Here is a 13,517-nt window from a genome sequence, read left to right on the forward strand (position 1 = left end):
CAAGCTCTCAGAGGCCCCTGCAACATGAGCCTCAGGGCTGGGCAGGAAGGAGGAGTACATGTGCCTGGATTGAGGGAGACCAGACCTGAGTGTTAGGGGTGGGTTGGGGGAGCTGGCGGCAGTGGAGTTATCCTCCACCAGGCAGCCCACGGAGATTTCCTTCTCTGAACCCACAACACCACCTGGTCTGGACTGGCCGCTGGCATCACAGCAAGACTGTTTTTATTATTCTTTGGATCACACATCTCCTGGATGCGGCACACATGTGCTCATTGCTGGACCTGGCAAAATTTTTGTCTTAAAGAAATTTAAGTGGCTTTATTTATTTTTTTCAGTTAATTTATTTATTTGGCTGCATTGGGTCTTAGTTGCGGCACCCAGGATCTTCGTTGCAGTGTGCAGGCTTCTCTCTAGCTGTGGCATGCGGGCTCCAGAGTGCGTGGGCTCAGTAGTTGTGGTGCGCGGGCTCAGTAGTTGCGGCACATGGGCTTAGTTGCCCCACGGCATGTGGGATCTTAGTTCCCTGACCAGGGATTGAACCTGCGTCCCTTGCATTGAAAGGCGGATTCTTAACCACTGGACCACCAGGGAAGTCCCTTAAGTGGCTTTATGATTAAAATACTAATCCACTGATTAAAACTTGAATGCAAAAAAACCCCAACCAACCAAACAAACAGAATACTTGAATGCTATTTACCTCTTTATAATTTGAGCATTATTAAACTTTACATTCTGGGTCTTTGGGAGGTTGCTGGGTGGTTGGATCTGCCCCTCCTTCTTTTTCATCTCCCTGCCTCACCCGGGACTCCAAGACCGTATCAATTTTCAAGGTTTATCTACCTCTGTACCTTCTAGTGACTGCCTCCCTCCCATTATTCTTCTGACTCCTAATCAATTTTTTGGGGGCTTTTAATTTTTTGAGGTGTAATTTACATAAGATGAAGCACACAGATCGAGTTTTGAAAACTGCATATTCCTGTACAACTCACACCTCTATGGAAAGATCTTGATTGGATGTGTTTCCATCATTCCAGGAAGTTCCCTCATGGCTCTTCCCAGTCCACCCTCAATTTCTCCCCTGACTCAGGCAGTCACTGTTCTTACTTCTTTTACCATAGAAGTAAGTCCTAGAACTGCTTTCCTGTCCTAGAACTTCATATAAACAGGATCATGCAGTAAATACTTTTTGCATCTAGCATCTTTCATTAGCATAATGTTTTTGAGATTCATCCATGTTGTTTCAGTGTCAGTAGTTCTTTCCTTTTTATTGCTGTGTAGTATTCCATTGTATGAATATACCACACATTGTTTATCATCCATCGACTGTTAGGCATTGGGTTGTTTCCAGTTTGGGGCTATTGTGAGTAAAAGTCCTATGAACCTTCTTGTAGAGGTCTTTTTGTGGACATATGTTTTTCTTTCACTTGGGTAAATGCTTTGGAGTAGAACTTTGGGTCATATGATATGTGCATGTTTAGCTTTTTGAGAAATTCCCATTTTTTTCAAAATGATTGTACCATTTTCAGACTCCCAGAATAAGAGTTCTGATAGTTCAACATCCTTGCCTACATTCAATGTTGACTTTTTAATTTCAGCTGTTCTAGTGGGCATGAAGTAGATATCATTGTGACTTTAATTTGAATTTCCCTGTCATGTTAAGCAACTTTTCATGAGTTTTTTGGCCAAAGGAATATCTTTTATGAAGTGTTTATGAAGTTCAAGTATTATGCCCAGTTTTTATTGGGTTGCTTATATTTTTATTAATTTGAAGTTATTTATATGTTCTGGTTACAAGTCCTTTGACAGACATATGTATTGTGAATATCTTCTCCCAGCATGTGGCTTGCCATTTAATTTTCTTAATAATCTCCTTTGATGAGCAGAGGTTTTTAATTTTGATGAAGTCCAGTTTTTCAGTTTTTTCTTTAGCAGTTCGTATTTTTTGTGTCCTCTCTAGGAAATCTTTTCCTGCCTCAAGGCCTCAAAGGTATTTGCCTATACTAATAAACCAAAACTTTATATTTTGGTTTTGCATCTGAGTCTGTGACCCATCGCACATTAACTGTGTGTGCATTGTGTGCAGTGGGAGCAGTGGGGGCAGTGAGCAAAGACTCTTCTCTCCCCAGCTTTATGCAGTTGTCCCAGGACCACTTGTGGGAAAGACTGTCATTTCTCCCACTGAGTGGCTTTGACACCTTTTGGAAAGTCAATTGACATGTGAGTCTATTTCTAGGTTGTATTCTGTTCCATTGATCTACTTGTCTGTCCTCAGATCAGTACTGTACTGTTTTGATTACTATAACTTCCCTGCAAGTTTTGAAGTCAGGTGGTATGTAAAAAAACAGTTTGTTCTAGGTCCTTTAATTCCATATAAATTTTAGGCTAACTGGCAAATTTCTACAGAAAAGACTTTTGGGATTTTCATGGGATTGTGTTGAATCTGTAGATCAATTTGGAGAAAATTGATGTTTTAACAATATTTACTCTTTCAATCGACAAACATGGTCTACCTTTATTTTCATTTCTTTCAGCAAAACATTGTAATTTTCAGTGAAGAAATCTTGTATTGTATAACCTTTTAAGCATTTATTCCTGAATTTATTTAAGCATTTATTCCTGAATATTTTATATCCTGAATATTTTATTCCTGAATAAATATTTATATCCTGAATATTTAATATTCCTGAATATTTTATATCCTTAATGCCATTTAAATGATTTTGCTACTGGTATATAGAAATATAATTGATTTCTGTGTATTGACTTTGTGCCCTGCAATGCTGTTACATTTATTAGTTCTAGTCATTTTGGGGAGTAAATTTCTGTGAACACAATCATGTTGTCTGAAAATAAAGGCAGTTTTACTATTTCCTTTCTAACAAGTATGTTCTTTATCTTTTTCTTGCTTTATTTCCTCCTTGTTAGGAGGAAAGCATTCAGTCTTTTCACCATTAAGTTGTTAGCTCTAGGTTTCTGTAGATGTCCTTTGTCAGATTGAGGACATTGATAATTTGTGTTTTTTCTTTCTGTCTCTCTTGTTTTTTGATCAACCCAGCTATAGGTTTTCCGATTTTATTAAGCTTTTCAAGGGACTAACTTTTGGTTTCATTAATTTTCTTTATTGTTTGTCCATTTATCTTTTTTAAAAAAATTAATTTATTTTTATTTATTTGGCTGCGCTGGGTCTTGGTTGTGGCACATGGGATCTTTGTTGCAGCATGTGAGATCTTTAGTTGTGGTATGTGGAATCTTTAGTTGTGGCATGCGGAATCTTTAGCTGTGTGATGCGAACTCTTAGTTGCGTCATGTGGGATCTAGTTCCCTGACCAGGGATCGAACCTGGGCCCCCTGCATTGGGAGCATGAAGTCTTAAGCACTGGACCACCAGGGAAGTCCCTGTTAGGCCATTTCTATTGTATTTCATTGTGTTCTACTATTTTTATTTCCTTTCTTCTAGTTACTGCAAATTTAAATTTGTTCTTCTTTTTGTAGTTCCATAAAGTGAAAGCTTAGGTCGTTAATTTTAAAAACTTTTTTTCTTGTCTAATATTAGCATTTGGAGCTACAAGTTTCCCTATACGAAGATTTTCCCTAGAGGAAAATTCCCTGTAGAAAAAGCACTGTTTTTCTGCGTCTCTTAAATTTTGATGTGTTGTTTTCTTCACTGTCAGTTGGTTTGAAATGTCTTCTGATTTCTCGTGTGAATTCCAGTCACTTTAAAAGATTCAATTTAAATCTTACGTCTTCTCTTTTCTGATGACTCTAGCCTATTTTCCTCTTTTCCACCTCATTCATTATATATTTTCTCTGTATACTTTTATACTCTGTTTTAGTCTCTCATTTTTTTTTATGCATACACATTTGTTTTATGTGTGTGTCTTTTACTGACTCCCAAAATGAACGATAGTCTCTTTGATTACAGGAACTCCATCGTATGCTGACTCTGTAAACTTTTTAGTACCTTGTCTGTAGTTGGCATACAATTAACAGACATTTCTTAAGCACCATTAATGTAGGAGCTATTGTGGATGATAAAGGTTGGGTATAATCCAGATACGCTTTAACTAATTTTTAAAAGATATTAATTAACGACACAAAATAATATATAATAAAAGCCAAATGAGAGGAGACGTCATTAAACACTCCAGGTACTCTGAAGAGGAAGAGGAGACTGTAGGACAAATTATTTGAGGAGGATTTCAGAGAGGACTTGGGATTTGAAGTGGCCCTGAAACAGAGGGGGGATTTAAGTGAAGATGGAGGAAATGCCATTCCCACTGTGGGAAAATCATGTGCAATGGTCCTGAGGTATAAATGTACACTGCCCATTTGGAGGATGGGGAGAGACCAGCATGGGAAAACTAGGGGACAGAAGTCAGGGCTACTGTGAAGCAGGATATGGAGTTATGTGTTTGGCATACTCTTTTTTTTTTTTTTTTTGCGGTCCGCGGGCCTCTCACTGTTGTGGCCTCTCCCGTTGCAGAGCACAGGCCCCGGACGCGCAGGCTCAGCGGCCATGGCTCACGGGCCCAGCCGCCCCGCGGCATGTGGGATCTTCCCGGACCGGGGCGCGAACCCGTGTCCCCTACATCGGCAGGTGGACTCTCAACCACTGCGCCACCAGGGAAACCCTGGCGTACTCATTTTTGTTGGCAAATCTGCTGTGCCATCTTGGTGCTCACGCAGTTTTCTTTCCTGCTTGGCCCTCTTATTCTGCATCTGCCAGTCAGAGCTTCTCAGCAGTGCTTTCTGAGTAGCATGGGAAGGAGTTTCCAGGCCAAATCCCCTGCCTCTTGGCACTTGGACTTAGGCACTCTTTGTTTTCTCTTGGAGATTTTCTTTCTTGGTTCCCTCTGGAGTCCAGTCACTCCTCTGAAGCAGCAGTTGTGGTTTTTCAAGGCTGGTGGCCAGGAGGAGGCCTGGTGATTTGGTTTGTTTCCAGGAAATCTTGTTCTAGCTCCACCCTCCCTGCCCAGTTCAAAGAGTGTCCACACCCTTAATTAAGAAAAAGGAAACCACCTTTTCCAAATGAATATCAAAAAACAGAGAACCTAAGTGTACTTCTCTGGGAAGATCAAAGCACTTCCATCCACAAACCAATATTGACATTGACCCTTTGTACCCATTCATTCACTCAGGAGCCTTTGTTTTCATCGTTCTCTTCTAATGCATCTGGCTGGGAACACAATAGACATTTACATCCCACAGAATTTTACTGTAGACCTTTGGTTTGCATAATCTTAAGCTAAATTTTTTGGATGTGTGTGTGTGTGTGTGTGTGTGTGTGTGCAGGACTGGTCTGAGACTTGGAAGAAGCTGCAGGCACTTGCAATAGTGTTGGGCCAACAAGGCTACTCACAAGGTGGGTAGCAAACAGCAAATTCAGAAGCTGGGCAGTCTGAGAGTCCAGAAGAGGGAGCATTAGGGCTACTCAGGAAAGGCTTCCAGAAACCTTGGGGGTGGAGGGACTGAATTTAGATTCAGGAGGGGATAATGTAAGCATCGTCTTAGAGTTGCCACTGAGCACTGCATTTCAGGGGGGCAGTTAGAAAGAAGCCTACCCCGCTGAGACAGAAGGGTGTGTGTGGAGGGGGTGGGTGGAGAAATGAAGCTTTGGTGGAGGCTATTTCTTTAGGCTTCCCGAGGCCGAAATCTATCCTCAAACAGTAGCCAGAACCCATAGAATTAAATGTATTTCTAACTAAGATTTATTTGTATGCCCATGTGTAAAAATTATTATAATAATCCACTTTTTAAAATGCAGTGTGAGTTATGGCTAGTTAAGTTTCTGAGGTTGAAATCAGCCTCAGGCCTTGGTCCTGCTGGGTCTCTCTGGGATCCCTGTCTGCTCAGCCAGGCCATGAGGAGTGGCAGCAAATGGAAGAGAGAAATTCTGCTTCTCGAGTGTCCAGGGCGGGGCAGAGAGGTATATTCAGGGGGTCCCACCCCCACCCAATGGCACAGAAGAACCTTCCTCAGCAGATGGAGTGTAGGGAGGCTAGGCTGGGGCTGGGTCAGTTCAAAGCTCCCCAGGGCACACCCAGTGGCAGCCTAACCAACCTCCCTAAGGGACTGGAGTCTGGATCAGACCACCTATTATATGCACTTGGAGGGTAGAAACCAGGAAACCAGCCGCATTAGGGGACACTTTAGGGGTATTCTTTAAAGCTCCTGATTTGTTGGTTTGGGGAGCTGAGGGGACTTTGATTTTTAAAATATACTGCATCCGGGACTACTGCTTTGGGAGACTCAGGCAGCTTCCCCCAACTCCAGAGCACGTAGTAAAATAAAATAGGAATAAATGGCTAGCTTAAAATTTAAAAAAATTCCTTTACCCCAAAGTGGGGCCAGCCCATCGGGGCCTGCTGGCTGCTGGGCTTAGCTGCCTGGTACAGTGGGAAGCCGGCCTCCCTCTCCCAATGCTGGGGCATGGCTCAACAGTGCCCTCGACCCTCACACCAGGCTTCTTGGCTTTGGGAAGAGATGTCAGGGTCAAGCTCTGTGACAGGTGTGAGGACACAATGAACACTGTGTATCCCTGGTTAAAATGGTCCTGTGGTGTAACTGAGTTTCCCCCCGTGGGATAGAGGGTCACTCAGCAGAAGGCTGGAAGGGGGCTCAGTTCCTGCTCCCTGCCTGGCCTGATCAGGGCATGTGGGGACCCAGGGAGGGGCCCCAAGCCCAGCCAGCTCCCTCGTCCATGTGCCTCTCAGTCCTCTGTCACTTCCTTCCTGTTTTGTGGCCCTATAGTTTCATAATTTTAAAAACTCTTCCATAGCTACATGCACTCTGAACTTCTTCTATTTTGTCCTTTTTGGTCACATGTGCCTTGGAGGTAAGTGTTTCAGCAACTCCCCATGGCCAGCTGCCCTGTGTCCTGCCCTGTCCACGCTTCAGGCCTCGGGGCTGCCGTCACCACGCTCCCCGTCTCACACAGTGTTGTTTTTCTCACCAGAGTTCAGACATCCTCAGCAGCATTGGCTATGAGACCATCATCCAGCATCTGAACAATGGCCGCAAGAACTGCAAAGAGTTTGAAGACTTTTTAAAAGAAAGGTACATGTTGTTTCTCTCTGAAGACAGAGGGTGGACAAAACACTCCGACACAGACAAGGACAGTTTACTGTTTTTTTTTTGTTTTTAATGGTCCACAAAACCCTCTGCTGTAAAGTTATGGAACGATCCCCAAGAAGTAAATGATATCTTTGTCCTAAAGCTTTTAGGAAGCCGTTCAAGAGATAAGATTTATGAATGAAACAGCAAACAAAATATAATAAAATACTAAGTTTTGTGATACGTATGATACTGAAAGACCTCACGGGAGAGGAGAGCTTGGGACGACTGGCAAAAACGGAGGGCCAGCGTCATGGAGGAGGAGATCTTGAAGCGTCCCTTAACTCGAGGAAGAGATGGCTTTGGTCAGTGGAGGAACACCCAGGTGTCTATGGGAGGGTGGCAAGCAGGGCCTGTGCAGTGACAGGGAGGCAGAGCCTGGCTCAGAGACCACTGAGCTGCGGTGGTGGGAAAGATGCAGGGGCCAGTCGTGGTGCTCCGCAGGGGGGTGGGCTTGGTGGCCTGGGGGGATCTGGCATGCTTTAGAGATTCCCTCCGCTCCCCTTCTCTTCTCTTCCCTTCCTTTCCTTTTTTTTTTTTTTGCGGTACGCGGGCCTCTCACTGTTGTGGCCTCTCCCGTTGCGGAGCACAGGCTCCGAACGCGCAGGCTCAGCGGCCATGGCTCACGGGCCCCGCTGCTCCGCGGCATGTGGGATCCTCCCGGACCGGGACACGAACCCGTGTCCCCTGCATCGGCAGGCGGACTCTCGACCACTGCGCCACCAGGGAAGCCCAAAATGCATCCTTTTTTACAACTAGAGTCAGTTTCAGGTGTGTTTCACTCTACATTATCAGGAGTGGGCAAAAAATTTAGAAATATAATCCAAGAGTAGAGGCCCAAGAAAACACAGGATTCTTGCTCAAGCTGTGGTAGTGAGGGGAAGGTAATGTATAAATCAGAAGGGCAGAAAAGAGAATTCACACGCATGTTTCAGAGCAAGGAGATAGGGTTGCCCACAGTACCAGGAGCAAGATAAACCCAAATGACGCAACAGCCATGCAAATTACCTCGGCCAAAAAAAAGGAGGGAGAGAAGAAGGGAGAGAGGGAGGAAGGAAGATATGAAGTCAAAAAGAGCAAAAGAACCAGGGCCCCAAACTCAAGAACAGATAGACAAAGCCACTCCAAAATCTGCATAACTGATCCCAAGTAGAAAATTTACCAAAAGGGAATAATAAAAGTATTCAGAGAGAGAATCCAGGAAAAATTTCATGGAATGTAGAAAAACTAAATAGATCTGAAGGGCACACACTGTAAACCAGGAAACATTGATAGACAGTAATCAATATTGATTATGATTATTTAAGAATCAGCATTAACATTCATCCTGGTTAAGTTATTTAGTTAAAGAAAGAATACTTCAAGTATCTAGGAAAGAAATGAACCAAGTTTTTGAAATAGGAATGAGCAGCAGGGAATCCGGATGGCCTTGGGTTTCTCTTCAATGACAGAAGCCAATGGAACAAGTTCAGCAGAGTTCTGAGGGAAAGTTTAAGAACATTCATTACACCAGCGAGGTTGTCATTCAGATATAAAGGCCACACCATCATCAAAAAGTCTACAAATAATAAATGTTGGAGAGGGTGTGGAGAAAAGGGAACCCTCCTACACTGTTGGTAAGGATGTAAATTGGTGGAGCCACTGTGGAGAACAGTATGGGGGTTCCTCAAAAAACTAAAAATTGAGTTACCGTATGATCCAGCAGTCCCATTCTGGAGCATATATCTGGAAGAGACGAAAACTCTAATTTGAAAAGATACATGCACCCCAGGGTTCATTGCAGCACTATTTACAAGAGCCAAGACATGGAAGCAACCTAAATGTCCATCAACAGATGAATGGATAAAGAACCTGTGGTACATATATACAATGGAATACTACTCAGTCGTAGAAAAGAATAAAATAATGCCATTTGCGGCAACATGGATCAACCTAGAGATTATCATACTAAGTGAAGTAAGACAGAGAAAGACAAATATCCTATGATAACACTTACAGGTGGAATCTAGAAAAGATAAAAATAAACTTATTTACAAAACAGAAACAGACTCACAGACATAGAAAACAAACTTATTATGGTTACCAAAGGAGAAAGGTGGGGGGAGGATAAATTAGGTGTGTGAGGTTAACAGATACACACTACTATATATAAAATAGATAAACAACAAGTACCTACTGTATAGCACTGGGAACTATATTCGATATCTTGTAATAACCTGTGATGGAAAAGAAACTGAAAAATAACATATATAGATATATGTATATGTATAACTGAATCACTTTGCTGTACGCCTGAAAGTAACACAACCTGGTAAATCAACTATACTTCAATAAAAAGTAAAAAATAATAATTTCAAATGTGAAGGCCACAGGTAAATGGTTTCAAATATGAAAGAACTCAGGAAATACTGATGCCCTCCCTTCTGAGCCATTTTGGCAGAAGGTCACAAAGTGACGAAATTCAGCCAAAAGACCACAAAGTGAAGAAATGAACCAAAATACAAATCTTAGGGATGGAAAAGCTATGGTAATAGGACTGGTGGTGAGCATCACATCCATTTTAATAAATAGTTAAGACTACACAACTGGGGGAATTATGATTGGAGAACAGCATGTGTTATAGACACAAATGAAGTAAAAATAATGTAAACATTATCAAGGAGGAGGTGGAGGTACGATAGTGCTAATCATCTCATCCTTTCACGGGCGGGCTGTCAAACATCTGAAACTGTCTAAAGCTGAAATAGGTCATTAAAATATTTTAATGTCTCAATCCCCTTAATTATTTTCATAAACTCCTTTTTAGCTTTAGAAGGATATTTTAGGAATTAATTTTTCCTGTGACAAAGAAAGAATTATTTGAAATTCAGCAATTGCTTCAGCTTCCTTTCAGTTTTCTTTTCTTCTGTGAAATTTAAATAAAATCAGGCTTAATACTTTATTTTTAAATAGCATGTAGAATATAGTCTCATTCTTTTAAAATTACTCATGCCTGTCTGTCCATCCTTCCTGCCTGCATATATGCATAAAGAAATGTCCATTACAATCATCACCTGGTGTTAATACTAATGATTTTTAGTTGGTGGAATTTTGGACAGTTTGTTGCTTTCTTCTATGTATTTTTCTTTTTCCTTATTTTTGAATAGTGAGCATGTATCATTTTAATAAAATGGATAAGGTCATTATTTAGAAAGGACAGATGAGAGTGGGAGAAACTTTATAACATGTAAGAATAAGTATTGATATTCATAATAAAGAACTTCTACAAAATAATAGGAAAAAGGCAAAACACTCAGTTAAAAAATTGGGATAGGGCTTCCCTGGTGGCGCAGTGGTTGAGAGTCCACCTGCCGATGCAGGGGACATGGGTTCGTGCCCCAGTCCGGGAGGATCCCACATGCCGTGGAGTGGCTGGGCCCGTGAGCCGTGGCCACTGAGCCTGCGCATCTGGAGCCTGTGCTCCACAACGGGAGAGGACACAACAGTGAGAGGTCCGCGTACAGAAAAAAAAAAAAAAAATTGGGATGATATGAGTAGGTAACTCATAGAAGAATATATACAAATGTCCAATAAATATATAAAATGCATAATCACACTAGAAATCAAGGAAAAGCAAATTAAAATGAGAGTTTTTTTTAACCTCTGTCACTAAAGACTGGTAATAATTAAAAAGGAATTATAATATCCAGTGTGGGGGAGGGTTTCTGGGAATGGGACTCTTACACACTTTTGGGAATATAAATTGAGAAGGCTTTTTTGGAGGGTGATTTGGCACTGTTTCCTAAAATTTAAAACACATATTCCTCTGATCTAGTAAATCAACTTTCTCAGAAGTCCTAGCCTAGAGAAACATTCTCAGAGATGCCCATGAATATCTGTCTGAGGATGTTCATTTAGCTTTTTTTGGCAGTAATGAAAAAACAAATAGGGTGACCCTGAACTGTGGAAAACTCCATATTATGAACATGGTGGTTAGCATGTACTGATAAGGAAAGATCTATATGATGTATTTATTACTAGGTGAGAAACAGAACAGCAAATAATAGAATGATCTCAATTATGTAACCATAAAAAGTTGTGTATTTGTGAGATATAGGTATGTAAATGCAGAAAAAGGACTGGAAAGGTACATACCAAGCTTAGCAGTGGCTCCCTCTGGGGAGAGGAGTGGGATTGGGGGATAGCGTGAAGGGGGACTTTTTGTGTCTTATTCCATATGAATTTGTGTTGTGTGAATCTTTTGCAGTGAGAATGTATTCATAATATACTTTTTTTTTTTTTTAATTTGAAGAAAGTGGGGTAGATGAGCTTAAAGGCCCATAACCTGATAGTATGGTTTAGATAAGGCTGAGGCTGGGACACAAAGTGGAGATGGTGACAGAGGGCCATGAGGCTAGGGGAAGGGGGGAAGTGGGGGATGTTTTGTGCTTTACACAGACCTGTGCCACACCGAGTAACAAGCAGATGTTCTTGTGAGACATGCCAACTTCAGGGTTTATATTCTGAAATTCCCCTCTCTTTGGTATGGTTTAGCTGTGTATTTGAATTGACTATGAATGAGGAACTATAGGTTGGTTAAAGGATACTCTTAGAGAAGATGGGAGGGGTGGGCCTTAGGATTGCAGCATTTCGTGGAAATATCTTTTACTCCACTTTAAAAAGGTATGTTTTATATCTATATAGATTTATATAGATTATTTATATAAATTATGGATCATAGTTTTGAAAATTATTCTGTAATGTGCTAGCCAGTATTGGTCAAGGGGCCATGCTTGGTTTGGCTTTAATATTCAAGCTAGAGACTTTTTGCTGGAGAAGAACACCTTAGAGATGAAGGCCACTGTTCTTTTACAGTTCCTCCCGGTTCTGTAGAGGGGAGTTTCACATTTTAGAGAACTGTGTCATATCTGAGCTTCTACTGTCAAGGGTACAGTTTTGCCTTCAAGGGAAGTGCCATGTGTCTGAAATAAGAATCAGCCCTGAGAAGGACTCATAACCCTCTTTTATTTTCCTTTTAGGGCATCAATTGAAGAGAAATATGGCAAAGATCTGCTCAGCCTCTCTAGGAAGAAGCCATGTGGACAGTCTGAGACCAAGTAGGTGCCACATTTCTTTCTGGTTTCTAGGTTGACTGATACCACTCAGGAGCCCCCATCACTTCAGCAGGCAGAGCTGGCCAGTAGGGTGAAGTGTGAAAAAAATTTTTAATTTTTTTTTAAATTTCCAGTTGTGAAAAATATATAGAAAAATAGAAAGAAAGCTGAAATGAATTATGAAGCCATAACCCATTAATATTTTCTAAATTTTCCTTGAAGACCTTTCCTATGTATACTTTTTATAGGTAGAATTATACATAATTTTATGCTAGAAGTTTAATAGAGAGGGTATTCTTGTTTTATTTATATGTATATATATATGTGTGTGTGTGTATAAAACACACCCATAGTTTGTGATAGCTACAAGAGACTCTCTTTGCACTATTTCATAGTTCTCACCACCAGTGTGAGATTTCTTTACCACAATTATTTATTCTTCCATCATTCATTGAATACTCTGAGGATACAGAGATGGCCAGACATGGTGCCTACTTTAGGAACACACTCCCTCGTATACAGGGCTGGCTTCATGGGCAGTCATATAGGATCTCACACATAGATAGGCTTCATAATTGGTTTAATGCTCTTTGCTGTCACTATTTGAAATTCTTAGTGATTTATAAACAAGGGGTCCTACATTTTCATTTTGCAGTGGGCCTCACAAATTATGTAGCCAGTCCTACTCACATGGAAATTTCTAAATTTCTTCTCTAACATAGCATAGGGGAAATTGTTTAGGCAGACCTTTGAAGATCTCTGCAGATGTAATCACACCTCATGCTGACATGCACACTGCTTTGGCTGTGCTGTAGACAGCTGCAGAGACACCCTGAGGTCTGTGTCCCCTCAGAGGTAGTACAGGGAGCAGACAAGACATTGCCCTTCCCCTTCTCTTCTCTTGATCCTAAGACGCACACACACACACACACACACACACACTCACACTCACTTATCCCAGACTACAAAGTACTGGATTATTGAGGAGGAGGAAAACATTGGGAGATATTTAAAATATTAACAGTTACATAAACCTTAAAAACTTGTTACCCTCAGACATAGGACATTAGTACAAGGAGAATTTGTTTGTTGATTATATTCTATATATTTTTGATGTTTTAAATGAAAAAATTTAAAACACATTGAAAAGTAAAAAGACAAACGTAATGAATGGCTATGAATCCATCACCCAGATTTAACAATTATTCATACCTTAATGTAGTTTTTTGGTGAATTTAAACCTGGAGTCAGCTATTTTTCCACATATTTCTCCAGGTTTTCCTTTCATGATTAATCATATTTAGAGATGAA

At 41.0% G+C, this 13,517-nt stretch overlaps 1 protein-coding gene across 7 annotated transcripts in view; it reads left to right on the forward strand.

The window, feature by feature from the left end:
• Positions 1 to 13,517, forward strand: part of PSTPIP2 (proline-serine-threonine phosphatase interacting protein 2) — a 114,839-nt gene that overhangs the window by 44,511 nt on the left and 56,811 nt on the right. For all 7 annotated transcript variants that reach the window (XR_003794621.1, XR_003794625.1, XR_003794623.1 and 4 more), the window contains exons 2-3: positions 6,956 to 7,056; positions 12,132 to 12,209. Coding sequence is in view for 4 of the 7 variants with exons in the window: in XM_029230527.1 (XP_029086360.1) it covers positions 6,956 to 7,056; positions 12,132 to 12,209 (179 nt within the window). In the remaining 3 variants the exon portion in view is untranslated. The remainder of the gene's footprint in view (positions 1 to 6,955; positions 7,057 to 12,131; positions 12,210 to 13,517) is intronic.

This window comes from Monodon monoceros, unplaced genomic scaffold, assembly GCF_005190385.1.
Source record: "Monodon monoceros isolate NGI ecotype Baffin Bay Population unplaced genomic scaffold, NGI_Narwhal_1 Super_Scaffold_1, whole genome shotgun sequence".
NCBI classification, from domain to species: domain Eukaryota; kingdom Metazoa; phylum Chordata; class Mammalia; order Artiodactyla; family Monodontidae; genus Monodon; species Monodon monoceros.